This window comes from Saprolegnia diclina (assembly GCF_000281045.1).
Source record: "Saprolegnia diclina VS20 unplaced genomic scaffold supercont1.29, whole genome shotgun sequence".
NCBI classification, from domain to species: domain Eukaryota; phylum Oomycota; class Saprolegniomycetes; order Saprolegniales; family Saprolegniaceae; genus Saprolegnia; species Saprolegnia diclina.
In genome coordinates this window covers 386,338-412,383 of record NW_008246096.1, presented here as the reverse complement: position 1 = coordinate 412,383, position 26,046 = coordinate 386,338, and the positions used below count along the sequence as shown (strand labels likewise).

At 59.3% G+C, this 26,046-nt stretch overlaps 8 protein-coding genes across 8 annotated transcripts; 3 read left to right on the top strand and 5 right to left on the bottom strand.

Annotated features, from left to right (window-relative positions):
• Positions 1–12: 12 nt before the first annotated feature.
• Positions 13–2,132, bottom strand: SDRG_09221 (hypothetical protein). The gene has a single exon (XM_008615139.1). The coding sequence runs from the start codon at positions 2,081–2,083 to the stop codon at positions 83–85; it is 2,001 nt and encodes a 666-aa protein (XP_008613361.1). The 5' UTR covers positions 2,084–2,132; the 3' UTR covers positions 13–82.
• A 653-nt stretch (positions 2,133–2,785) lies between these two features.
• Positions 2,786–4,015, top strand: SDRG_09220 (hypothetical protein; the record flags this gene model as incomplete). Its single annotated transcript, XM_008615138.1, has 1 exon — positions 2,786–4,015. One exon carries the CDS (start codon positions 2,786–2,788, stop codon positions 4,013–4,015), a length of 1,230 nt encoding a protein of 409 aa, XP_008613360.1.
• Positions 4,016–4,056: 41 nt separating this feature from the next.
• SDRG_09219 (hypothetical protein) lies at positions 4,057–8,865 on the bottom strand. The gene is made up of 13 exons (XM_008615137.1): positions 8,340–8,865; positions 7,781–8,290; positions 7,496–7,732; positions 7,191–7,448; positions 6,842–7,144; positions 6,698–6,799; positions 6,428–6,649; positions 5,978–6,370; positions 5,483–5,931; positions 5,131–5,429; positions 4,869–5,080; positions 4,725–4,823; positions 4,057–4,671 (listed from the first exon to the last, which is right to left on the bottom strand). The coding sequence occupies exons 1-13, from the start codon at positions 8,805–8,807 to the stop codon at positions 4,105–4,107; spliced, it is 4,119 nt and encodes a 1,372-aa protein (XP_008613359.1). The 5' UTR covers positions 8,808–8,865; the 3' UTR covers positions 4,057–4,104.
• Positions 8,866–9,361: 496 nt separating this feature from the next.
• Positions 9,362–11,566, top strand: SDRG_09218 (hypothetical protein). Its single transcript, XM_008615136.1, has 10 exons — positions 9,362–9,873; positions 9,920–10,211; positions 10,257–10,414; positions 10,474–10,548; positions 10,598–10,649; positions 10,694–10,827; positions 10,873–10,947; positions 10,989–11,201; positions 11,257–11,377; positions 11,428–11,566. The coding sequence occupies exons 1-10, from the start codon at positions 9,400–9,402 to the stop codon at positions 11,469–11,471; spliced, it is 1,638 nt and encodes a 545-aa protein (XP_008613358.1). The 5' UTR covers positions 9,362–9,399; the 3' UTR covers positions 11,472–11,566.
• Positions 11,567–13,398: 1,832 nt separating this feature from the next.
• On the top strand, positions 13,399–16,799 carry SDRG_09217 (hypothetical protein). Its single transcript, XM_008615135.1, has 2 exons — positions 13,399–13,742; positions 13,791–16,799. The coding sequence occupies exons 1-2, from the start codon at positions 13,500–13,502 to the stop codon at positions 16,761–16,763; spliced, it is 3,216 nt and encodes a 1,071-aa protein (XP_008613357.1). The 5' UTR covers positions 13,399–13,499; the 3' UTR covers positions 16,764–16,799.
• Positions 16,800–17,082: 283 nt separating this feature from the next.
• On the bottom strand, positions 17,083–18,837 carry SDRG_09216 (hypothetical protein; the record flags this gene model as incomplete). The annotated part of the gene is made up of 3 exons (XM_008615134.1): positions 17,083–17,397; positions 17,441–17,595; positions 17,647–18,837. 3 exons carry the CDS (start codon positions 18,835–18,837, stop codon positions 17,193–17,195), a joined length of 1,551 nt encoding a protein of 516 aa, XP_008613356.1. The 3' UTR covers positions 17,083–17,192.
• Positions 18,838–19,530: 693 nt separating this feature from the next.
• Positions 19,531–23,301, bottom strand: SDRG_09215 (hypothetical protein; the record flags this gene model as incomplete). Its single annotated transcript, XM_008615133.1, has 11 exons — positions 22,952–23,301; positions 22,791–22,899; positions 22,564–22,742; positions 22,332–22,515; positions 21,897–22,286; positions 21,476–21,849; positions 21,309–21,399; positions 20,494–21,264; positions 20,360–20,442; positions 20,070–20,307; positions 19,531–20,025 (listed from the first exon to the last, which is right to left on the bottom strand). Exons 1-11 carry the CDS (start codon positions 23,284–23,286, stop codon positions 19,531–19,533), a joined length of 3,249 nt encoding a protein of 1,082 aa, XP_008613355.1. The 5' UTR covers positions 23,287–23,301.
• Positions 23,302–23,930: 629 nt separating this feature from the next.
• SDRG_09214 (calcium-translocating P-type ATPase, PMCA-type) lies at positions 23,931–26,046 on the bottom strand. Its single transcript, XM_008615132.1, has one exon. The coding sequence runs from the start codon at positions 25,978–25,980 to the stop codon at positions 23,956–23,958; it is 2,025 nt and encodes a 674-aa protein (XP_008613354.1). The 5' UTR covers positions 25,981–26,046; the 3' UTR covers positions 23,931–23,955.

The window sequence follows — 26,046 nt, the reverse complement described above, 5'->3', positions numbered from 1 at the left end:
AGAATGTGAAAAGGGTAAGGAAAAGAGAATTTTGTTGTAGGTTAAACATCCATGACGCATTGTATTGCGGGCTGCCGGGCACTTAAATAAGATTCTGGTACCCTGCATCAATGTCGACGGTCTTGGCCTTCTCGGCGGCCGCAACCTTCTTGGCAACGACGAGCGCAACCATGCCAAGGCCAAACGAGAGGAGAACGGCGGCCGCGGGCGAGAGCGAGCCGGCGCTAAAGATGCCGGCGGACGTGAGCAGTTGGCGCATGAGGGACGCGCGGTCGATCGCGTACTCGTCGCCAAAGAGCGAATAGACGTTCGGGCGCTGGCAGAGCACAAAGCCGCAGAGGATCGAGGCGGCTTGGCCAATGACTTTGGAGAGCGACGAGGCGTAGTGCGACGAGACCGAGTAGCACGAGAGGACGGCTTCCATGCAGTCGCACTTGAGCGAGAAGATCTTGTAGAGGCAGGCGATCGTCTGGTACGACGACGAGTAGTCCGTGTGCTGCGTGCGGAGGTCGGCAATGTCGCAGTTGGCGTGGTCAAAGAGCTGGTACTCGAGGAACGACGCGTACTGGTCGACGTTGCAGTACTCGAGGAGACCGTCCGTCGGGCAGTGGCGCACAGCCTTAATGGCGTCTTCGGTAATGGAGATTCCAAGTTCTTCGCCGCCCTCTTCGCTGGCCAAAAAGAGGGGGGCCGTGATGGGCGCGATGTCCTTGAAAAAGCCGTCGGTCGTTGGTGTTGCCAGCCCGACGTTGTACGTGCACGTCGAGGGGCCATCTTCGCTGGCTTCTACGTAGTCGGACGGCAAACCGCCTGTCACCGTGTAGTAGAGCAAGTCACGGCCGCTCACATAGTCGTAGCGGATGCGCTTGGGCGTCTTGTTGTCTCCAGTACCCTGGTCAATTTCGTCGCACGGGCACGGGTCATAGCGTCGGCCTTGCTTCTTCGACACAGCGGTGGGCTTGATGAGTGGCGTCGTCAGCGTCTTGGTCTTGCCGTTGGCTTCGTACGTGGTCGCAACACAGACGTCGCCGCGGAAGGGTGTCGCGCGCGGGTTCGGGTGGGCGTCGTCGCAGCACGCGCCATCGGGAGCGTCCGTGACGCACGACGGCGCCAGAATCAGATGCCCGAGGTTGCGCTGTAGCGCCTGCAAGTAAGTGGCCTTGGTCGTGTCGGCGCAGATGTCTTCTTTGTCGAGCCATTCGAACTTGGTGCCAGAATCCGCCGACGTGCAAAAGCTAATGTAGTCGGCCGCCGACATCATGTAAGGCGTGGTCTCGTCATCCGGGTTGGCGGCGGGTGGTGCGGGGTTGTTCGGGTACCGAGGATTGTACGAGTTGCCTTGATCCGCGTCCGCCTTCTTGAGTTTTGTCGCAACAGGGATCATGATGCGCTCCCATGACGCAAAGTAGCTGTTGGGGAGGCAGCACGACTCGCCAATGTGGACGCGCTCGCCAATCACGTCGAGGTCGCCGAGGCCCGAGAGGTACACGCGCGCCTGGCGCAGCTGGTCGTTCCCGATCTCGATCACGCTCTCGAGCAGCGTCCGAAAGTCCTCGACGGTTTCGAGCGCTTGGCCGGCCGCGCACGCCGTGACGCACGACGTGTAGCCCGCGATCGTCGAGATGCAGTCGTTGATGCCCGTCGCGCTGTAGTCGCTCGGGAGCACGTCGCACTTGGTCGCGACGCAGTTTTGGTACCCTGTGAAGATCGAGTTGTAGTAGTTGGGGTCGATGATCGCGTACGCCGGCGGAAACGTGATCGCCTTGCGGCCGTAGCCGTAGCCGCCCTTGCCTTGGGGAGCGTAGTTGTCACCGCCGTAGCCACTCTTGCCTTTCGGGGCGTAGCCAGCGTTGTCATCACCATAGCCACCCTTGGCTTTCGGGGCGTAGCCAGAGTTGTCGCCACCATAGCCACCCTTGGCTTGGGGGTTGTAGCCACCGCCGTAGCCGCCTTGGCCTTGGCTTTGGGTGGCGTACCAATTGTTGCCTCCACCATAGCCGCCCTTGGCTTGGGGCGGGGGGTAGACGGCGTCCGTCGCAGCCACAGCGGTGACGGCGGCGGTACCAGCGAGAAGACGAAACATTCTTCGGAAGCTCTCGCGCCGAGGGCTGCAGATACTGAATGACGATGGCAGCCGCTTCCATTTCCAAAGGACATCCCCAAGCGTCGCGCCAAAGGGTCGGATCGCCCATGTTGGCTTCTGATTGGCTGCGATTGTTTGGCGCGCGCTGTGATTGGCCAGCCGTTCATAAATTTCCAGAATCCCGTTTCACGGAAACTGCTCTTGGATCGGTCGCCGAAACCACCCAAGCCTGCACCGTGTATTGCAGCCTATAAAACGGTAAATCGCTGTAGATTCCGGTATTCTGCCTTGCTGCCTTGTGCGAAAAGACGATAGAGGTTGAGCACCAGTTGCGTTCAACAAGCACGGCAAGCAAGACGCTGCATCCGAAGATGATACGGAAATGGCAGCAGTATTGCGACGGACTTGCACCGGGACAACAAGGAATTCCCGTCATATGCAGCAATTTTGAAGTAAGCATGCCAAGCGAATCGATATCCCAAATGTACACAGCACTTCACAACTGCAAGGTCATTCTTCTCTGCCAAATAGGTAAAGCTGGTCCGGGTGTCCCTACGAGAACATGTTCGTACAGCACTGAGTGGGTGCAAGCTCCGACCTCGGACGCCGCCAAATCTTGTGGCTTGAAGCTGGCGTCGTCGCGCTGTTTGATTGGCTGATTTTTTGCCAATAGCATCGTCGTGGGTCATTTCAAGATTTGCGATGGTCAACCTCTTTCCGCTCCTGCGCCAGCTGCGGCGCGACCTCCACGCCCACCCAGAGCTCGCGTTCCAGGAGGTCCGGACCCAGCGCACGCTCCGCTCGATGCTCGTCAACGAGGCCAAGATCCCCGAGGCGAGCATCCGCGCATGCGCGATGACCGGCCTCGTCGTCGACATTGACGCGCTGCCGAGCGCGGCCGCGTCGGTGACGCCCGTGCGCTGCGTTGCGTTCCGATCGGATATGGACGCGCTGCCGATGACCGAGTGCAATGCGCACCTGTCGTATGCGTCGACATCGCCCGCGATCGCGCACATGTGCGGCCACGACGGGCACATGGCGACGCTCGTCGGGTTTGCCATCTTGCTCCAGCGCAAGCGCCATTTGCTGCCCGCGCAAACGCGCGTCCGGCTTCTCTTCCAGCCGTCCGAGGAAGAGAATCCCGGCGGCGCGCTCTCGATGATCGCCGACGGCTGCCTCGACGGCGTTGACGAGGTGTACGGGTACCACAACTACGGCTTCCCCTTGGGCCAGGTCCATGTCCGGTCCGGGCCCGTCATGGCCCACGAGCAAGAGTTTACCGTGCGCATCACGGGCGCCGGTGGGCACGGCAGCGCGCCGCAGCTGTGCCGCGACCCCGTCATCATCGCCGCGCAGATCATCAACGCCGCGCAGACCATCGTGAGCCGAAGCCTCTCGCCGTACGACACGGCGGTGCTCTCGATCACGCAGGTGCACGCGGGCGAAGCCAACAACGTGATCCCGTCGACTGCGACGCTCGGTGGCACGATGCGCGACTACGCACCGGCAGCCGCAACGCTCCTGCGGACGCGCTTTGAGACGCTCGTCCATGGCATCTGCGCCATGCACGGTGCGACGGCCGAGATCACCATGCAGGAAGGGTACCCGGCCGTCATCAACGCGCCGGCGCAAGCAGCGATCGTGGCCGAGGTCGCGGGAAGCATTGCCATCGCAACGGAGGCGGGGCTGCCCATGATGGCGTCCGAAGACATGTCGTATTACCTTCAGGAACGCCCCGGCTGCTTCTTCTTCCTCGGCACCAAGGGCGTCGACGATGCGCAGATCCGCGACGTGCACTCGGATGCGTTCGACTTTAACGACGACGCGCTCCCACTCGGCGTGCGCATGTTCCTCTCGGTGCTCGAGCACCGGCTCGGCACACAGCTCTACTCGGCCGACGAGTTTACGGCGGCGTTGCACGTCGAACCCTAACCCTCTTGCCTGTCCTTCCTACCTTTTTGCGTCATGGCACGTCTTGACCACATCCAGCACCTGCAAGTTCTTCCATAACTTTATAAAAGCTAGCTAATCGTACAGCGCGAGCCGTCCCGGTCCGAGAGCATCGCTGAGAGCTCATCGTCCGAGAGCGGGCTGGCACTCATGTTGGGCGGAAACACTTGGCGCACGGGCAGCGACTGCATGTCGCGGCGTGCGTAGAACAAAATGTAGGCCGATGACGAGACCACGTCGCGCTCGTCAATGTCGCGGCAGAGGTGGTCGTTGAAGCACCGCCACTTTTGATCGCTCTCGCTTCGCACGTTGGCGACGTAGTGGCCGGCGCCAAGGGCTCCCATGTGGTTGATGACCGCGTACAGGTCGTAGACGCTGTTGGGACGCGCCTCGTGTTGCGTCGCGAGCTTGCCACCGAGGAATTGCCAGTGTTCGAGCCCTGGTGTCAGCGTCTTCTTGACGAGAAAATCCGCCAAGTCCAAGCCACGTAGTGGGAAGTGGACGAGCTGCCGCAGCTTCTTCTTGGACGACGACGTGTACTGGAAGCGTTTGAGCTGGATCACGAGCAATGGCGGGAGGCGCCAGAGATCCATCTTCTTCGTCGACGGCGACAGCGCCTTGCAGCGGCCGCAAAACGCCTGTCCACGCTCGTCTGTGATATCTTATACGCCAAGAACCTGAGCGGTCGCACCTCGTCCATGGGTTCGCAGGCCGTAAACTCGAGCAGGCACGACGCCAAGCTCAAGGGCGCGTCGACCACCGCCTTGTACGTGTGGTAGCTCGGGTGCACCTACGCCGCATCTACATGCACGCACAACCATCTGTCCGAGCCCACCACCACTTTGCTGGCTTCGCCGCCGTCGTAGACTTCTGTCATGGTCGCCATGTCCCAGTCGATCGCAAGCGTCTCGCGACCGCACATTTGGACGAAGGCGACGTCGTCGCTGGGCACCAAGCAGCCGCGGCAGCCGTCGAGCCAGTCGCAGCGCGAACACGCTAGCCCGTCGGTCGTCACCATCCGGAGACAAAACCCAAACCCCGTGTCCTCTACACAGCCTTCGTATGAGCTCAATATGGAGCATACAAGTCGTGCGTACCCAGGCCGCGACCGAGGGCAACGGTCGCCACGTTGCTGCGCGCACTTGGTGCGCGAGCGGTCTTGAGCGGCACCGGCAGCTCGGTCCAATGAAAGATACGACGCAGACGCTGCCAGACTGCCACGTACAAGGCATAACCTGTCGTGGCGCTTGGTACAAACGGCAGCACGAGCGGCGTCCCAAACAGCCGCAACACACACGGGTCGGTCAAGAAGACGTTCGAGTGCTCCATGCGGCGATGCACCAAGTACACGTGCACGCTCTTGCCCGCGTACTGCAAGACGCGTGTGCGCGACAAGCTACACACGAGCCGCGTCGAGAGGCCGGACACATGCAGGTAAGGAGAGCCTACCCACTGTCGCGCTTGCCCGTCCAGTACGCAATATCGTAAGTGCCGTTGGCGTTGCAGTGAGTGATGCGCGCGTGCGACGGCGTGCCGCCACGGTCGCTCGGGACGCCAACCGCGTCGCCGACGCGAAGCGGCGCGGTCGGGTCGCACGTCGCTTGCTGCTGCAGGGCGGTGACATCGTCAACTTCGTACACGATGAGGGGCTCGTCGTCACGAATATGCGACACGCTATGGCCCGCGGCAAAGACCGTGTGCACCACGCCGTCCCGACCTTGGAGGCACGCGGCAATGAGGTGGGCCGTCTCAACGACATCGAGCGCGAGCACGGCCTGCTTGACGTCGGCGATGGTGCCACTGCGCTGGATCGGCACTGTGACGCGCAGCGGCGGTCGGTCGCAGCGAAACACGATCGTCAAGACGAGGTGCCGCAGCGTGCTCTCGGGCAGCGGCAGCTACGCGCCGTGAGCACGCTTCTACCATGGGCATTGGGAAACGTACTTGGAGAAAGGTGAATGGCTCGAACGACGCCGACGCAAAATGGCAGCGCGAACACGTGAGCAGCGACTTGTACTGGCCCATAAAGAGTGCGACAATGACCGACACTTCGCGCTGGAGAAACGTCTGCCACCACTCGTCGGCCACGTCCGCGTCGCGCCGGCCATGGCTGTCGGCGATCGGCGTGCTTGGCGGCGGCTCGACTACGCGGTTGAGATCTTCGCTGAGACCACTCAGAAGAAACGCAAGGAGTTCTTGGGCGTCGTGCTGGTCGTCGTTGTCAAAGTGGCTATTGTACTTGGCGAGCACCGCCTTGAACGGCGATGGTGACAAGTGCTTCTTGGACGTTGTCCAGAGCTGCAGCACGAGCTGGCCAAACGCGGCCGCAAGGCGCCCCTACCGCCCAAGCAAACACGTGGTTGGACATGAAACATCAGCAGGATACAGACATACCTGCATGCCCAGCGGGTTGCGCGTGTTGATGTCGTGCCGGTATAGCCCGGTACGAAAGTAATCGCTGAGCAGGCGTGAGTGGCTCAAGCACTGGATCGCACTGCTCATGTAGCACGTGTTTCCGAGGTTGTCGAGTCCGACGAGCCCGTTCGAGTAAGATTTTGGCGCGTCCGAAGACGGCGGGTGACTCTCGGGTGCTGTCTCGTCCAGACTTCCTTCCGGCTAGTCACATATCCCTGTCCGTGCCAGCACGATCGACCAAGGTTCTACCTGGGAGAGCGGCCAGGACCCGTCGCTGTCTTGCACTTCAACGAGCAAGACCCATTCTTGGCTGAGCTGGGCGTAGGGCAGTGCATTGGGTGGCAGTAGCACCTAGTGCAGCATGCAGTTGCGTTCCGACTTGGCCAAACACACCTTGGCCAACGGTTGGTCTTGGCGGAATGCCCAGAGACGGGATTTGGATACTGCATCGCGCAAAACGACGAGCGCGTGGCAGCAGTCGTAAAGCATGGACGCCGTCGTCGAGTGCGCGCCGACGAGGATCTCCTCGCCCGACAACGTGATGTCGCCGCGGTACGTGGTCTTGGCGACCCGCAGCACAAGCGGGAAGAGCTCCAACGTCAAGTGCCCGTCGTCGCCGACGACATAGGACCGCGCAAAGGGCGGGCCGCCGCCAAACCACGCCACCAACGCCGTGTACACGGGCTCGGGCAACAGCTACAAACACATTTGAAATGACAGCCGTGGAAGCGACAAGACACACGTGAAAATGCTGGCCGAGCACCATGTTGGGCTGGAGCCGACGGCTGCCGGCACGCAGCTGCAGCGCCCAATTGTTGAGGCGCGGCGGCCGCTCGGTCGTCGACGCGTCGTCGTCACACACGTCGAGGCCAGTGGTTTGCACGACGCTGGCGGGCAGGGCTGGAAACGGCAGCGACCCGCCGCGGGTGCCTTCGAGCACGTGGAAGCCCGAGTACTTGCACCACGCGCACCACCACGCCGTGTCAACGAGGTGCCAGATCTACCTCGTACGTGAAGGATCTGGTTGCAGAACGAGAGTAGACGGACATGCAAGCGCTGAGGGATGGTGTAGTCGAGCCAGCGGGCACGCACGATGCAGCGCTCGATCGCTGGCGTCTGCGGCTTGACGCTGTAGTTGAACTGGGACGAGACGGCGATGGCCAGTGCATGCAAAAGCGGCTCCACCAACGAGCGCGACGACGACGAAGTTGCCAGTTCGACAAACGCTTCGAGCGTGTACCCATCAGCGTCGTCGCTATCCGCCCGGACGTTGTCGTCTGCACTCTAGAGAGAGCGTCAGCATGGCGTGCGTCGAGAGAAGAGGATGCTTACATGGGACGAGGTGGCGTTGTCATGCATTGGGTGTTCAACGAGCTCGACGAGCGTGGCATGCGTCAATCGCGGGTCCGCGACGATGCGAAAGAGGTAGCGCAGCGCGTCGTCGGTGGAGCTCCGCGCAAAGGTCGACACGAGGAGGCAAAACTGGTGAAAGTCGAGGCGCGGGCCGATGAAGCGTGCGAGGGCCTCTGCAAAGCGTGGCGACGTTGACGCGGCAAAGGTACTTTGGACGAACGCGTCGGTCGCGAGCCGCTGGCCGCTCGTGAGGGCGCGCTGAAACCACTTTTCAAGGTTGCAAATCTCTTCAATCGTCAAGAGCGTGTCGGCGCGGATGCGGTCGCGGATCGCAACGACGCTGTACGCCGTCTGCAGTGCGCCGATACCGGGGTCCGGGCCGCGACCGACGTGCATGGCGACGGTCGCCAGCCAGCGAAAGAGAAACTCCAAAGATGCATTGCGCGTCTCAAAGTGGCGGTGGAACTCGGCGTACGTCAGGAATGGCGCCTAGAGCGAGGCGACGGATGCTTAGAGGAGACAAAGCAGTCGTGTCTACCTGCGAGAGCGTAGCCTTGTCAAAGAGCACGTCGAGCGCGGGTGCGACAAGCGGCAGCTTCGCTGCGCCATAGATGACAATGACAAAACGCTCGAGGACGTCGCGCTGGAGCAAGCCCGTGTCGTTGTAGTCGTAGATGGCAAAGAGAAGCTTGCACTGCTTCTCGCGGTACGCCTGCTGCAGCTTGGCGTCGGAGGATGGAACGTCACGCGAAAGCTCGAGACCGGCAAGGAGCTCGCTTAGCTGCAGCAGCCCCGAGTGCTCGACGTTGAGCACGTCAAAGATGCGCTCGGCCAGCGTCCGCGGGAAGCGAGGGAAGGACGCAAGCACCATGTAGCGGAAGGTCGCGCGGTCGATGCCATGGCCTCGCGGCGCGCCCGGCGGCAGCAAGCGGCGGAAGCCTTCGCGCAGGCGGTCGTACGGCTCGAGGTCCGGCGCCCCATCGTCGATGCTCGAGGCTGCTCCCATTATCTTCGCAGCAAGGAACCTTCTTGCCGCAATCGCGTATCCGGATACGAGCCCTCACACGAAGATCGGATTTTATTAAAATGACTGAAAACCAATACGAGCGCTACGATTCGGCATGTGCCACGTGTAAGACCAGCTTGCTCTGACGGTCTCGCGTCCTGTTCAGCGAGCACATTGTCGCGCCGTACAGCATAGTGCAGCCAGCATACGTGCCATGGTGGACATTTCAACGCTCGACGCCTGCAGGAAGGCTCTCCTTAGCATTTTACTTTAATGGGAAATGAAAAAAGAGGATGAAAATGTATGGTCCGACGCTGGGTGGTAGGCTCCAGGCGGCGACGACTGCGTACGTTGAGTCCATGTAGAACAGTACTTCCGGAGCCCCCGTTGTATCCCTTGTTGCAGCTCCAGACTGTCGTACCATGTCTGCCACTCGGCACCATGATGATGCCGAATATAAGCCGACCTCTGCCGCAAATAGCGTGCCACAACGGGCCAATGAGCGGGCGGGCAGAAGAGCAAGCCGCCCGAGGTGAGCTCGCATTTTACTGGTCAAAATTGGCACGTTTTTGGGAGCACCATTCAAGTGTCCATGATGTTACATCGGCTTTTCCCACGCCATCGCCCGCTCTCCCGGACGACCTGCCGCCGCAGCATGAGCACTGACGCTACGCCCAAGACGACGCCCATGGCCGACGGCGAGATCATCAAGGAAGGCCGCGCCAAGATCATTTTCCCCAAGGGTAACCAGGTCTTCTACAACAAGGTGCAAGTGCTCAACCGCGACCTCTCGATCGCGGTCATCAACCAGTTTGCGCACGAGCGCGCCCGCGAGGCGATCCTCAAGCAGCGCAAGCGTGAAAAGAACGAGGAGGTCCCGAGTGACGACGAGGTCAAGGCGCATGTGCTCGCGAACGCCGAGACGAGCGGCCTCAAGATCTTTGAAGCGCTCTCGGCCAGTGGTCTGCGCTCGATTCGCTACTGGCAAGAGATTGCTGGCGTCAAGTCGATCCTTGTCAACGACCTCGACCCGGCGGCTGTCATCTCGATCAAGCGCAACATCGAGGTACGCGTTTGCTTGGCAACGTTGGTCCTCAGTGATGTCGTGGTAGTTTAACGGCTTGACGACCGACAAGCTCATCCCGAACGAAGACGATGCGACGTCCGTCATGTACCGCCACCGCAAGGAAGCCGACAACTTTGACGTGATCGACCTCGATCCGTACGGGTCGGCGTCCATCTTCCTCGACGGCGCCGTGCAGGCGATTGCCAACGGCGGTCTTCTCTGCGTCACGTGCACCGACATGCCCGTGCTCTCTGGGAAGGACCCGGACGTGTGCTTCCATCGCTACGGCAGCGTCCCGTACAAGTCCAACTACCTCCACGAGAACGCGCTGCGCATGGGTACTACATCCCTATCTCTATCTATCCTAACCAACCTCGTGCTAGTCTTGCACTCGATCGAGTCGGCGGCCATCCGGTACCAAAAGCACATTGTGCCGGTCGTCTCGTGCAGCATCGACTTCTACGTCCGCGTCTTTGTCCGCGTCTACAAGTCGCCCGTGAACGTCAAGGCGTCCATGACCAAGCAGTCGTACGTCTACCAAGTACGCTCATTTTCCATACCCTATACCTACCCCCCAGGCTGCTCATCCAATGTGGCTAGTGTACGGGCTGCGACAGCTTCCACATGCAGCCGCTCGGCAAGTTCAACGGCAAGACGTACAGCGCGTCGTTCGTCGTACGTCGAGACTTGTCGGCGGTGGAGAGCCAACGTGGCGTGCTTCTAGGAGCCCGAGCGCGCGCTTTGTGACCAGTGCGGCAAAAAGTTCAAGATGTCGGGTGCGTCCCCATCATGCGTCAGCCATATCCTCAGCACCCTGTAGGTCCGATCTGGTCCAACCCGCTCCACGACCGCGACATGGTGCTCAAGGTCCGTGAGAACGTCATCAAGGAGGGTGTCGCCAAGTACCCGACCAAGGACCGTCTCCACGGGTTGCTCACGTCCGTCTCGGAAGAGGTTTACTTGCCTGCATCCAAGTCGACGCTGAGTGTGGTTTCTCAGGTGGTCGACGCGCCGCTGTACTACACGCTCCACGGCATTTGCAAGACGCTGCACTGCAGCCAGCTGCGCATGGACGTACGTAGAATGGCTCGGAGTCGGAGGCTCATGCAATGTAGCAAATGCAATCGGCCATTCTCAACGCCGGCTACAAGGTGTCGCAGTCGCACAAGGTCCCGGAAGCCATCAAGACGGACGCGCCCAACGACATCATTTGGGATATCATGCGCTGCTGGGTCAAGAAGCACCCGATCTCCAAGAAGCACGAGTCGGAGAGGGATGCGGGCACGCAGATCCTCGCCAAGGAACCCAAGCACGAAGCCGTCTTTACGGTATCTCGTGTTGTGAGCGAAATATGGTGCGAACGATTTTGTTTGTATGGATTAGGGCAAGCGTCCGTCGGCGGGCAAGGAGAAGGCGCTTCGTTTCCCCAAGAACCCGGAAGCGTACTGGGGCCCCAAGAGCCGCGCGCGTGGCCTTGCCGGCGCCGAGTTGGCGCGCGTTGTCGGTACGTTTATATATTGCTCATGGACGACATGGGGCTCATACATGGAGCAGAAGGCGAGCCCGAAGGCAAGAAGCCCAAGTTGGACGACCAATAATTAGATCACACTGCACCCTTTACACGATCATGATTTTGCCCCTTAACGCCCAACCTCACAGAGCAGCTTTCTAAGGTCACGCTCATATTTGCATGACAATCTTGGCATGAGCGTTCGCTCAAGTCGGACGCCAAGGACGCCACTTGCATCTCCAGCGGCCATGGAGGAGCCCGAGTTGACGGACGATGTTGGGGATCGTCCTGCGCACTCATGAAGCCATCGTGGGCTGGCGACCTGTGCATCGATTGGCCCGTGTGTGCTTGATTGTACGAGGTGATCTAGATACCCTGCGCTACAACAAGGAAGCATCGAGAGCATCCAACGAAGGCAGAGACTTTTGTCGAGTGCTTCGACAGGACTTGACAGAAGAAGCCTCGAGTTTGCGCTTGGGCACACCACGCGCTGCACCAGTGTAACGTTAGCAGCTAACAGGGGAGCACTGGCCTTGGTATGAGCAGCAGGGTCAGCGACGTTGGGTCTCTGCATCCTGGCACGGACCTATGATCCTGGCTTGCTTCCGAGAGAAGCGCGGGGATGTGTCGTCGTTCGGCAAGCAGTTCTTGCTACGTGGTAGGCAGTTGAAGAAGGATTCGAAGCGAGAGGGATCGGCGGAGTCCTCCACACAACGAGCTCCCACAGCGCTCGATCGCAGGTCGTTTGCAGACGATTTAACGTTAGGGGAGCAAACGACGGGAAAGCGTTTGGTCGCAGCCAGGAGTCACGAGAGAGCTCCAGCGCCGTCCTGAGTGCAAAGCATAACAGGTCATGTTCGAAGTCGCGTCCCAACGAGGTCAAGCACCGAGCAACTTCGACATTTGCTACTTGAAGCCCAGACTTCAACGTCGTTGCGACTGCGATGTGCAAGTGGAATGCTCTTCGAAACTCTGTCGAATGAACGCTTTTGCCTTGTGGAACGGACGCTCGTCTAGGAGAAAAGGTGTGAAGCTATCGAGACTCCAGTTGACGACCTGTCCATTGGAGAACGACCAGCCATGACGTAGGGCTAAACACCTTTGTCTCCACTACGGAACGTCCTCGTCCAGGTCGCTGTTGCGGCGTGGTGATGGCAACTGCTCGGATCAGCTACCACACAAATCCTTTATCATAAACTTCAGGTCCATGCGCTATCGGCCACCCTACAAGTCTCTCGGCTTCATCGCCGGGTCGTGGATGAAAACACTCCACGGACGTTCCCTCTTCTCTACACTGTGCAAATGCAGGGGCATGTCAAGGGCCAATGCACTGTGCATTATCGCTTGGTGATGTTGACCTTTTCCATGGAACAGCTTATCGAACGTCCTCCTGGTGGCCATCGCAAGTTTTTCGCCGTGGCAGCTCTCGCGGTCGCTGCCGATCCACGTCACATGCAGCGTGCGATGCGTCCCATCTCGGTGCAACGGAAATGCGCTGGCAGCTTGGACAAGCGCCATTGCTGGTCATTCTCTACGACGGCCGCCAGAGCGATTTTAATGAAGCTGCCACGTGCCAGGTCGACGGTGCACATCAAGAGCAACGCGCCTCTTCCTCACAAGTACCTGTCCAAGCTGATGTACCTGCCATCGCCGAAGTGGTACGCGGCGCATTACGAAAATATTCCTTTCCTCTGGCGCGGCCTCCCGGCGCGTTATCACATGCGATCTGTGGTGGTGCGAGCGGTCGGCGAGAGGCGTTCAACAGCCGGCTTTGGGTATGACGCCGGCATGAACCGCCGCAGGTTCACGGTCTTTCTGGCCATACGAATGACGCCGGCGTGCATAGCCACCGAATCTCCCGCTTGAATCTGACAACAGATGGGTACCTGGATGCATGTACCCACGTCCAGCATGTGCAACAAACGTCCTTCTAACCTTCGTCAGATGATGGATGCTAAAAACTTTCGAGTCTCTGGCTCTAGCTCCTTGACGACGCCGGCAAACTGCAACATCCTCCGGTCCAGTCTGTCCAGCATCGCCCATCTGGACGAGATAGAAGAAACAGAGTTTCTATCATTCTACAATTTGCTCCGGTCTCGGTACTCGGTACTTCGCAATGAAGCTGCTCACTGGCGACCTCATCCGCCTCGTCGAGACGCCCAAGGAGCGCGCGGCCGACGCGCTTGCCCACCTCGGTGGTGTCGAAGGCGTCGCCGCGTCCCTCGGTGTCTCGCTCGACGGTGGCCTCGACAACGACAACGCGGCCGATCTCGCCCAGCGCGAAGCGACGTACGGCAAGAACTACATTGAGCCCGAGAAGCCCAGCACGATCTTTGAGCTCATGTGGCAGGCGTTCCAGGTACTCACCCTTGATTTCTTGACAGGAAGAACTCATTTCATTTGATAGGACTTGACGATCATCATCTTGAGCGTCGCGGGCGTCTTCTCGCTCATCCTCGGTATCGTCGCGCCGCACGACTCGGGCCCAAAGACCTCGGTCAACAGCACCAAGGTCGAGAGCGACGAGCCCAACATGGCGTGGATCGAAGGCGTCTCGATCCTCTTTGCCGTCTTCATTGTCGTCTTGGTCACGGCCCTCAACGACTACCAAAAGGAGAAGCAGTTCCGCGCGCTCAACGCAGTCAAGGAAGACGAGAAGATCAAGGTCATTCGCAACGGCGTGCCCGCCGAGGTCAGCAAGTTCAACTTGGTCGTTGGTGACGTTGTCCGCGTCGACGTCGGTGACATTTTGCCCGCGGACGGCCTTGTCTTTGACGAGAACGAGCTTAAGATCGACGAGAGTGCGATGACGGGCGAGTCGATTCTCCTCCGCAAGACCCGCAAGGACGCCCCGTTCCTGCTCTCGGGTACGAAGGTCATGGAAGGCGTCGGCAAGATGCTCGTCGTCTGCGTCGGCGAGTCGTCGCAGGCCGGTATCATCTCCAAGCTCATCATGGGCAAGGGCGGCAAGCCAAAGAACTCGCCGGACGCTGAGGTCGCGGACAACTACGTCGCGGTCGTGACGCCCAACAACCAAGTGCCCGACCTCCAGCTCGAGACGTCCCGCAGCAGCACGTCTAAGGACGATGGTGACGAGGACGAACCGGTCTCGCCGCTCCAGGGCAAGCTCGACCGCCTCACGGTGCTTATCGGCAAGCTCGGTCTCGCGGCGGCCATCATTGTGTTCGTCGGCCTTGTCATGCGCTTCTCCATCAAGACGTTTGGCGTGGATGACAAGCCGTGGTCGAGCGACTACTTTTCCGAGTACCTCGGCCACTTTATCATCGGTATCACGGTGCTTGTCGTCGCGATCCCCGAAGGTCTCCCGCTCGCTGTGACGATTGCGCTCGCCTTTTCCGTCAAGAAGATGCTCTTGGACAACAACCTCGTGCGCCACCTCGACGCGTGCGAGACGATGGGCTCAGCGACCACGATCTGCTCGGACAAGACGGGCACGCTTACGACCAACCGCATGACGGTCGTCGAAAGCTACGTCGGCAACACGGAGTTCTCGTCGGCGGCCGACCTCCGCGCCGCCTTGTCGGCGGTCGCCATGGCGGCCCTCTGCGATGGCATCTGCCTCAACTCGACGGCCGAGATCCTTCCGCCGCTCAAGGCCGGTGGCAAGCCCGAGCACACGGGCAACAAGACCGAGTGTGCGCTCCTCCAGCTCGCCACCGACATGGGCGTGGTCTACGCCGACGTGCGCAAGGCCGGCGATGTCGGTCACATGCTCACGTTTAGCAGCACGAAGAAGCGCATGACGGTGGTCGTCCGCACCTCGGCGACGACGTGCCGCGTCTTCACCAAGGGTGCGAGCGAGATTGTCTTGGACCTCTGCCAGTCGCAGCTGCAGCTCGACGGGTCGGTGTCGCCGCTCAACGAGGCGCAGAAGAACCACATCCACAGCAACGTGATCGAAACGTATGCGAACCAGGCCTACCGCACGCTCTGCTTGGCCTACCGTGACATTGACGCGTCGATGGAAGTCATCAAGACGTGGGCCGACGAAGACCTCGAGCGCGACCTCACGTGCGTGGCCATTGTCGGCATCGAAGACCCGGTCCGCGACGAAGTGCCCGGTGCGATCCGCCAGTGCAACAAGGCTGGTATCGTCGTGCGCATGGTGACGGGCGACAACATGGCCACCGCCAAGTCGATCGCGCTCAAGTGCGGTATCCTCTCGCCCAACGACGGGTCGCTCGTCATGGAAGGCGCCGAGTTTCGTCGTCGCGTCTTGGACTCGAACGGCAACATCATCCAGAGCGAGTTTGACAAGATTTGGCCCATGCTCCGCGTGCTCGCACGGTCGAGCCCGAAGGACAAGTACACGCTCGTGTCGGGTCTGATCGCCTCCAACTTGTACCCGCACGGCCCGCAGGTCGTGGCGGTGACGGGCGACGGCACCAACGATGCGCCGGCGCTCAAGAAGGCGGACGTTGGTTTTGCGATGGGCATTTGCGGTACGGCGGTCGCCAAGGACGCGTCGGATATTATCTTGATGGACGACAACTTCAAGTCGATTGTGAACGCGGTCAAGTGGGGCCGCAACGTGTACGACTCGATCGCAAAGTTTCTCCAGTTTCAGCTGACCGTCAACTTGGTCGCGATCACAGTCGCGATCGTCGGTGCCATCGTGCTCGAAGAGTCGCCGCTCTCGGCCATCCAGCTGCTGTGGGTCAACCTCATCATGGACACGTTTGCGTCGCTCGCGCTCGCGACCGACTCGCCGACAGATGCGCTCCTCGAGCGCAAGCCGTACCCGCGCACCAAGGCACTGATCTCGCGCAAGATGTTCAAGCACATTGTCGGCCAGGGCATCTTCCAGCTCATTGTCATTCTCTTGCTCACGTTTGTGCCGTCGCTCATCAACGTCAAGGCGGGCTACAAGGACGAGCGCGACGGCAACAACCCGACCGAGCACTACACGATGATCTTCAACACGTTTGTGTTCCTCCAGCTCTTCAACGAGATCAACGCCCGCCGCATCCACGACGAGCTCAACGTCTTTGACGGCTTCTTCCAGAACCAGCTCTACATTGGCATCCAGATCTTCCAGATCACGCTGCAGGCGGTCATGGTCCAGTTTGGCGGCCTCGCGCTCAAGTGCGCGCCGCTCTCGGGCTCGCAGTGGGCGATCTGCATTGGCATTGGCGCGCTCTCGCTCCCGGTCGGCCTCTTGCTCCGCTGTGTGCACGCCGACCACTTTCCGCAGTTCTTTACCTCGTGCAACGAAGTCGAGACGGTCCACGAGCCGTCGGCGCGCGGCAAGGAGCTCTGGATGCGCACCTTTGCCCGCCTCCGCACGCAGATCCGCGTGATCAAGGCTTTCAAGAGCTCGGGCGCCCAGCGTCGCCTCCTCACGGAAAAGGGCCTTTGAACCCCATTTTATTTTTTTTTCCCTTTTTGTTTGTTACTTTTGGTTTTTTTTGTTCCCGGGGTTTGCGTCGGCGGGGATGGGTGATTTTTTTTTTCATTCTTTTTTGTTCCCTGGCCCGGACCGGAATCAGGGTGTCATAACCAGAGGCTCGATCATAGGAGGATCTCTACAGAGCAAGTGCTGTCAAGGAGGGCTAGTAGTTGCAAGCGCCACCATCCTTTACACGCTCTGTACGGTGCAGTGTGCTGGCTTAGTAAATATCTACCTAGGTCCTTGCCACGTACGTCCGAGGGTATATTTGCTTCGCTTGTGCAAGATACTGAACACATCATAGTCGATGTTTTGTCGACTCGACGTGAAGGGATCAAGACTCGTTTCAAGTAATATGACCTAAAACCTAAACCTATGTGATAATGGTTTCTAGAGCGACTAGGCCTTCTTCTGCCGCTTGGCCTTGGGTTTTGTGCATTCGAGCGCCAACTGCTTGGGCTGCAGCGTCATCTTGGCCGCGGCACATTGGTGTCGAATCATGTTGACGTACGCTTGCATGTCGTACTTGCGCTTGAGTCCGTCCGCATTCATGTAGCGGACCTTGCCAAAGATCGCGCGCTCGGCCCAGCCCGTGTCGTGCTTCCTACACTGAACGTCATCTCCATTTGCCACTTCACGGAACGTACCCAAAGACCCACGCAATCCCCGTATACGAGTTGGGATCGTACCCGTCGAGGTTGTACTTGTCGTTGAGCCGAATGCAAATCTCGTAGGCTTCTTCCGGCGACGCCGTCCACTCGAGAATCTTCTTGCCCCAGTACATTCGCATGTAGTTTTGCATCTACAGAATCGCCATCAATATCAATCTTTCAAGTGCCGACAGCAGTCCGACCTTGCCGTTGACAATCATGTCGAGTTGCGCGGCATTCCAATACGCGTCGTGCGTCATCGCTGTGTCGAGCTGCGCTTCCGAGTAGATGGTGGCCCGCGCGTCGTCAGCGTGGATCGCAAGCGTCTCGGTTGCGAACGGCGGCAGGCTCTTGATCGAGTCGTAGTGGCGCGGGTTGAACCACACGAAGTTCATTGAGAGCTCGCGACGTACAATGAGCTCTTCCAGAAACGACGCTTTGGAGGCGGCCATCGCGGGCCCACGGCCTTCGGTCGCATTTACCTGCAGCGCAATGTCGACCGGCGAGATGTTGCCATAGTGCAAGTACGGCGAGAGGTTGCTCGCGCCATTTCCGCTCGGCTCGTTGCGCTCGGTGCCGTACTTGAGCAGCTTCTGGCTCAAAAACGTGGTTAGCACCGACTGCGCCGACGTCTCGCCACCGAGAAATGTCGAGACGCGCGGGATGCTGCGGTCGACGTCCTTGGCCGTGGCGAGGAGCGTGTCGACGGCCGACGCATCGGTCAGGTCGAGCCACGTGTCGTGGGTTGACAGCGAAAGCGCTTGAAGCTCCTGCAAGGATTTTGGGGCCGGCGACGGCGGCGCATATGCAATCGACGGCAGTGATACAATGTACGTCGGCAGGTGCTTGGTGATCTTGGGGCGAAGCGTGCGCGCAGCGTACTCTTCCTTGTTGCTCGCGACTTCAACGGGCACGACCACGTCGCTCTCGACCTGGACGACCGGCGCAGTGGCCTGCTCGCCAAACGTCGTGCAGAGCTTGCGTCCCGACCGGAGGTACTGGAGCTCGGTCACGACGAGCGATGCGTTGCGGCTCGCGGCAAGGACCACGTCGAGCGGGCCGCTTGAGCCCGAGGCGCAGTGGACGGCGCTAAACGGGACGTGGTGCGTCTGCTGAAGCGACTTGTTGACGTCGTAGAGACTTTCGAGGAGAAACGCCATGTGGCGCTCCGACATGCCAGCCTCGTGCGTGTCTAACGTGTAGAGCACGTACAGCGGCTTCTGGAGGGTGGTGGCCGCGGCCATGGCCACGTGCAGTGCGTAGTTGTAGCGGGTGCGCAGCGACGTCTGCATCCAGTAGAGCACGTGCGAGCCGCTAGAAAGCGCGGCCGAGCCATGCAGCCAGCGGAGGCGTTCGGCCTTGACGCCCGCCACCGCCAAGTCGACCAGCTTCATGTGTGAATCCAAGAATACGCTCCAATTTGCAGACCGGTTTTTTGTGGAATTCGATGGAATTCCTTGGGACAAAGGCAATCTGGCGACCGCACGTTATCTCGGATCGCGTGGAGCTTACCTGAATGTACAACGTTGAGCGTCGTCCAAGCACCCCTAGGCAGCGGTTTGTTTCAGTACAAATCTTGCAGCAACCGATGACTCTGAAGTGGTCGGCAAGAGCTGTCGGCAAGGACCCCGCTGCTCACCAGCATTCCATCATTGGTCATTAATGAAATCATTTGGACCAATCACACGCGATACGCATCCAGCACACGACACAAGCACGGCACAAGCAACAGCTCGCGCCCAAGTCGCAATCGAAAATGAAATCGCCCAGACGCTCCATATTGATAGAGGCAGCTTTGGAGGACACGAAATGCCAGGTTACGCCATCGTGCGAGACCTAGAGCGACAGAAATAGGTCCAAACGTTAAAACTGGCATGTGCCATATATAAACTTCGATAGCCACATATAGCCACATATGGCCATATATATCCACATATAGCCAGCCACATGTAGCCACATATACCACCAACGACGCAGCAACAAGCACCATTCTTCAACCATTCTTGGTGAAGGCTCAGGAGATCGCAGTGTTACATTTGGTGTGATTCGCTCAAGAGTGTTATTATTGCAGTAGGAATTACGTACGACTAGGACACCCAGTACGGCTGCTTGTGCGCCAAGACGTAAATCAAGTCGTTGCCCGTCATGATGTCGTGCGACTTGGGGTTCACATACGCAAAGCCATACGGCACGGGGCGCACGGGCTCTGGGATCTCAATGCGACTCGAGCCTCGGCGGCGAGGCAAGACGCGAACGGGCGGCGAGAGAACTTCGGGGATGCCCGGCAACTCTTCGTCTGGTGCGAGCGGCGGGCTCCCAAAGCCCACATTGCTACTGCTGCTGCAAAGGTCGTTACTATCTATCGTCGTTGGCTCAGTACTCTCGGTGGCCGGGAGGCAGCGGTAAATGCCAAGCGTGAGGATCGAGTCAGACGCGAGAAGGTAGTCGAAGACGTAGCCAAACGATTTGCCGACAAAGTCCGTGGGCATTTCACACGTAAAGAGCGACGAGCGCTGGATCGCATGCGGCGTCGGCACGCCGGGCTTGACGGGCGAGCTCACGTTCGGAAAGACCGCTGTGTGCTAAATCGAGGTGAGGAAGCGTCAAAACGTGGCGTAGATCGTACCGCACGCAGCGCCGAGAAGACAAACTCGCGCACAATGTTCTTGATCATCGGGTTGAAGAACTGGTTGATCATGAGGCTGTCGCAGAGCGATGTGCTGTACGTCAAGCCCGACGCGAACGCCCGCGACCGCGAAAAGCTGCCCACGTCGACAAGCGAGAGCTCGGCGTCCGGGTCTTTCGTCTCGTCGGCGAACCAGCTCGAGGACGCAATGTTGTGCGAGATGAAATGCACGTTCGCTCTACCCAGCAACGCTCCATTCAACCAATCTGAAAGCTTGGATCCGAAGATACCGGTTGACAAGCTCGGTGATGACGGCCGGCGCGCGCTCGGGCCCGAGCAAACTCGTAATGCTCTTGTGGGTCGCGATCGATGTCTAGTAGATCGTTGTCTAAACTTTGCCGCAAAATATGAACTGCATTTGTACCGCATCAGCAAGGAGCTCGGCGCTGCTCGTCTCTGCAAACTCGCCGCCGCCGCACATGAGCACGATGCGCTTGGCGATCTCGACGCCGGCGCGCTTGAGCGACTCGAGGCAGATCTTGGTCGTCTCGACAAAGTAGACGTCCGAGTAGACGCTAATCGGGTCGTACGACTCGCGCGACGGCAGTTTCTGCGTCAAAAACACAATCGGGTGGTGTTCCTTCATGATCGGCGACCGCAACGGCACGACAAAGTACTCCATGTGGTCCGGAAACGTCGGCGCGAGGAGGCACACGACAATGGGTGACGTCGCCAACTTCAACTTGGTCACATCGTAGACCACCGCGTCCTTGAGATTGCGCTTCACGTGGCCATGGCTCTTTTGGTCCGCGATCGCCCACACGAGCGTCCTGGAATTGCGCTTCTTCTTGACAAAACCGCCTTTGCGCTTGACGGGCGCCTCGCTGGGCGGCGGCAGCGACGTGAGGTCCTTGATGCTGTCGGCTTTCAGCATGCTGTGGCTCGGCGGCACGACCGGCTTGGCGCTGCTCTTGGTGCTGAGTCGGCTCACAGCGTCGGCCGCCTTGCGGTCGCGTGCAATGACAAACCCGACTTCGCCGCCGACGCAGAGATACGTGCTGCCAGGATTGAGCACGATGGTGCCGTGGCCCTGCGCGGGATTCCCAGGCACGATGTGGATCGCAAAGAGGATCACACCGTCGCACTGCGAGTAGATCCACGACGAGACTTCGGCAAACGTGAGACCTGCGATCGTCTAGCATCATCATGTTCCTCTCTTCTCTAGGTACGAGTGTGTACCTCGGCCGGCGGCAGCGTTACCGAGTAGAGCTCGTGGCTCGCACCGTGCAAGTAGCGGGACTCCCACGTATCGTCAATCTCGGTGTCGCACCTAATGTAGGCGCAATAATATGTCATCACTCAAACTCAAAAACTCAAAAACGCAAAAACACCAAAGCAGGACGTACCCCGCAGTCGTCGTGAGGTTGTAAATGAAGGTTGAAAAGCCGGGGCAGAGACAGTTTTGGGCCAAAATTGAGTGGATGACTTCGCTAAAACAGAGCACATTGTTGCTCTTGATGTCCTGGAAGAGATGCTTGTTGCTCGAGAGATGCAACTGGGCGTAGATCGGCACGTGCTTGGCGACGCGATGGGCCGCCATCGCGCGCATGAACGTTCGGTGGTCCGACAAGTTGACGTCTTCCTGCCCCACCTTGCGCGTGAGCACAAAGATCGCACTCGCCGACGAGCACGCTGCGCGCTCGGCGTCGTAATCGTGCAGGATCGAGCCTTTGAGGAACGTGGTTCGCTTGGCAATGAACGGGTCGAGAAGCAGTGCGACCTAAGGTCCAGAGCTATAGAATATACCATTTGGTGATGTTTGCCTACGAGGTCGGACGAGGGCTCGTCGTCCGAGAGCACGGCCACGCGCGTGTCGATGAGGTCGTGGTCTTCGTGGAAGATTTCGTTGAAGAACTGCTCGATACGATTCGGTGTCAAGTCGCCGCAGAGCACAATGTGCTTCATGCGCCGGGACGGCTTGAGCACGTCGTACTCGTACGACGAGTACGACCCGTAGATCTCAAAGAAGCTCGAGAGCTGATAGGGCACGACAATGATGAGGAGCACGATGAGGAACATGACAAAACACTTGGTGAGCGGGTTGTCGGCCGTCGGGTAGTTCATCGCCACAAACAGCAAAAGCGAGTTGAAGCATGCGTTGAAGAAGGTCCACTCGCCGTTGTACGTGTCCATATCGCCGTACGTCGTCTCGGCAATCTACACTTGACACATTGATACATTGACTTAACGAGACAAAAAGACCTGAATGACGCCACCGGCGCAAAACAAGAGACAGAGAATCTGGAGGTACGCGTTGACAGCAAAGAGCGTCATGGGCGTCACGTCGTTGTGGAAGCGGTTGATGACGCGCCGGACTTCAATGTAGACTTTGAGGAATCGAAGGGGGTAGACAAAGCGCCAGTACGTTTCCGTCGTCCAAAAGTTGCTACATGCAGTCACCGTATGAGCAACATGACTTAGAGTAATGGCATACTAGTCTTGGATGAAGAACGAGACAGGGATCACGGGCACGATGGCGCCGAGGTTGACAAAGCCAGAGAACGAGATCATGTCGTCGAGCGGCTCGGTCGAGAGCGCAATGCCACGGAACGAAAAGTCGGCGAGGAAGAAGCCGGCGCAGAGGAGCTCCATGTGCCACAAGTACGGAAGATGCTACGCATTCACACATGCAAGCCATACACAAATGGTGCTCTGGCGTACCGCGTCGTTGGGAAGGTACGTGTACGTGATGTAGATGGCTGCAAAAACAATCGCCATACACGCCTCGATAATGTCCACCATGGACCCGACGTTGCTTTGGTCCAAGAACCTACGTGGCATGCTCGTGAGACTACGAGTTGTCGTGGCAAGACGAACGAGACCGGCTCCAGCGGTCGCGGCTCTGGCGTTGGAGGCCGCCGCAGCAATAGTCCCAGAACGACCGGCTGTCGGCAATATGCTTGTCGTTCCAGTTCTTCTTGCCGGCCGATGTCGTCCACGTTGGGCTGTTGGGCAGGCTGCCATAGTCGGGCTTGTACGCTCGCGGTGGCAGGAGCGGCGACCGCACGTCCGCCCGCGGCGAGAGTAACGTTGGCGCAAGCGGAGGCTTCTCCACTAAGCGCGGAGCCTCCGAGTGGTCGAGCTCCTTGGCTGTCTTCTCAGGCGACGTCCCATAGGTCGCGGCCACGGCCAGCGCGGTCAACGGCTGCGTCTCCATCCGACGGCCCTCGAAAAGATTTGGTTTGCGCCTCGTTCTAGGGCGATCCTCGCCCTACCGCTAATTCGGATCCATACAAAGAGTGAGCTCAGACACAAGCTTGAATTAGGACTTGGACACCACTCCGCAACGCCATTGGTTGGAACCTTGTGGTTGAAGAGGACAGGTCCTTATCGTAGGCCTGGAGTCCTACCGGGAGTGCTCCGGCGACCATGGCCGTTTCAAGGCCAGTTACAGTTCCGTACTCGGATGACAAGTTGTCCATGCTTGCTCTCTGGCCGATCTTACACACTAGCGTTCGGTACAGTCTTTGGTTTGAGCGCAACAACCGAGTCTTCCGCACGAAACTTTCTCCCGCTGCACTCATGGTCCAATAAGCTATTATACTTTAGCACGATTCAAATCAAATCAGCTATACTATACCGGTCACGCCTCACGAGTGCATTCCGTTTCTTGAGCATTGCATGTTAAGGCTCACCAACTATAATATTTCAACAACAACACCGAGTCCATTCTACTCGGGGTGATTGCCTACGACTGAGTAGACAGAGGCACCAAGCTCTCGTACCTCTTCCAGGAACCAGTAGGCAAGGACAATCACCAAACTGGTCGTCGTCAACCTCGTGTACCAAGAGAAGCTAGAGTTATCAAGCAAAAGTGTACATAAGATTAGATTGTGTTTCGATGGCCTTTTTCCGTGAGGAGGCGACGCTGGGCGCCCGAGCTCCTGAAAGCCTTGATCACGCGGATCTGCGTGCGGAGGCGGGCAAAGGTGCGCATCCAGAGCTCCTTGCCGCGCGCCGACGGCTCGTGGACCGTCTCGACTTCGTTGCACGAGGTGAAGAACTGCGGAAAGTGGTCGGCGTGCACACAGCGGAGCGAGAGGCCGACCGGGAGCGAGAGCGCGCCAATGCCAATGCAGATCGCCCACTGCGAGCCCGAGAGCGGCGCGCACTTGAGCGCGAGGCCGCCAAACTGGACCATGACCGCCTGCAGCGTGATCTGGAAGATCTGGATGCCAATGTAGAGCTGGTTCTGGAAGAAGCCGTCAAAGACGTTGAGCTCGTCGTGGATGCGGCGGGCGTTGATCTCGTTGAAGAGCTGGAGGAACACAAACGTGTTGAAGATCATCGTGTAGTGCTCGGTCGGGTTGTTGCCGTCGCGCTCGTCCTTGTAGCCCGCCTTGACGTTGATGAGCGACGGCACAAACGTGAGCAAGAGAATGACAATGAGCTGGAAGATGCCCTGGCCGACAATGTGCTTGAACATCTTGCGCGAGATGAGTGCCTTGGTGCGCGGGTACGGCTTGCGCTCGAGGAGCGCATCGGTCGGCGAGTCGGTCGCGAGCGCGAGCGATGCAAACGTGTCCATGATGAGGTTGACCCACAGCAGCTGGATGGCCGAGAGCGGCGACTCTTCGAGCACGATTGCACCGACGATCGCGACTGTGATCGCGACCAAGTTGACGGTCAGTTGAAACTGGAGAAACTTTGCGATCGAGTCGTACACGTTGCGGCCCCACTTGACCGCGTTCACAATCGACTTGAAGTTGTCGTCCATCAAGATGATGTCGGACGCGTCCTTGGCGACCGCCGTACCGCAAATGCCCATCGCAAAACCAACGTCCGCCTTCTTGAGCGCCGGCGCATCGTTGGTGCCGTCGCCCGTCACCGCCACGACCTGCGGGCCATGTGGGTACAAGTTGGAGGCGATCAGACCCGACACGAGCGTGTACTTGTCCTTTGGGCTCGACCGTGCGAGCACGCGGAGCATGGGCCAAATCTTGTCAAACTCGCTCTGGATGATGTTGCCGTTCGAGTCCAAGACGCGGCGACGAAACTCGGCGCCTTCCATGACGAGCGACCCGTCGTTGGGCGAGAGGATACCGCACTTGAGCGCGATCGACTTGGCGGTGGCCATGTTGTCGCCCGTCACCATGCGCACGACGATACCAGCCTTGTTGCACTGGCGGATCGCACCGGGCACTTCGTCGCGGACTGGGTCTTCGATGCCGACAATGGCCACGCACGTGAGGTCGCGCTCGAGGTCTTCGTCGGCCCACGTCTTGATGACTTCCATCGACGCGTCAATGTCACGGTAGGCCAAGCAGAGCGTGCGGTAGGCCTGGTTCGCATACGTTTCGATCGCGTTGCTGTGGATGTGGTTCTTCTGCGCCTCGTTGAGCGGCGACACCGACCCGTCGAGCTGCAGCTGCGACTGGCAGAGGTCCAAGACAATCTCGCTCGCACCCTTGGTGAAGACGCGGCACGTCGTCGCCGAGGTGCGGACGACCACCGTCATGCGCTTCTTCGTGCTGCTAAACGTGAGCATGTGACCGACATCGCCGGCCTTGCGCACGTCGGCGTAGACCACGCCCATGTCGGTGGCGAGCTGGAGGAGCGCACACTCGGTCTTGTTGCCCGTGTGCTCGGGCTTGCCACCGGCCTTGAGCGGCGGAAGGATCTCGGCCGTCGAGTTGAGGCAGATGCCATCGCAGAGGGCCGCCATGGCGACCGGCGACAAGGCGGCGCGGAGGTCGGCCGCCGACGAGAACTCCGTGTTGCCGACGTAGCTTTCGACGACCGTCATGCGGTTGGTCGTGAGCGTGCCCGTCTTGTCCGAGCAGATCGTGGTCGCTGAGCCCATGGTTTCGCACGCGTCGAGGTGGCGCACGAGGTTGTTGTCCAAGAGCATCTTCTTGACGGAAAAGGCGAGCGCAATCGTCACAGCGAGCGGGAGACCTTCGGGGATCGCGACGAC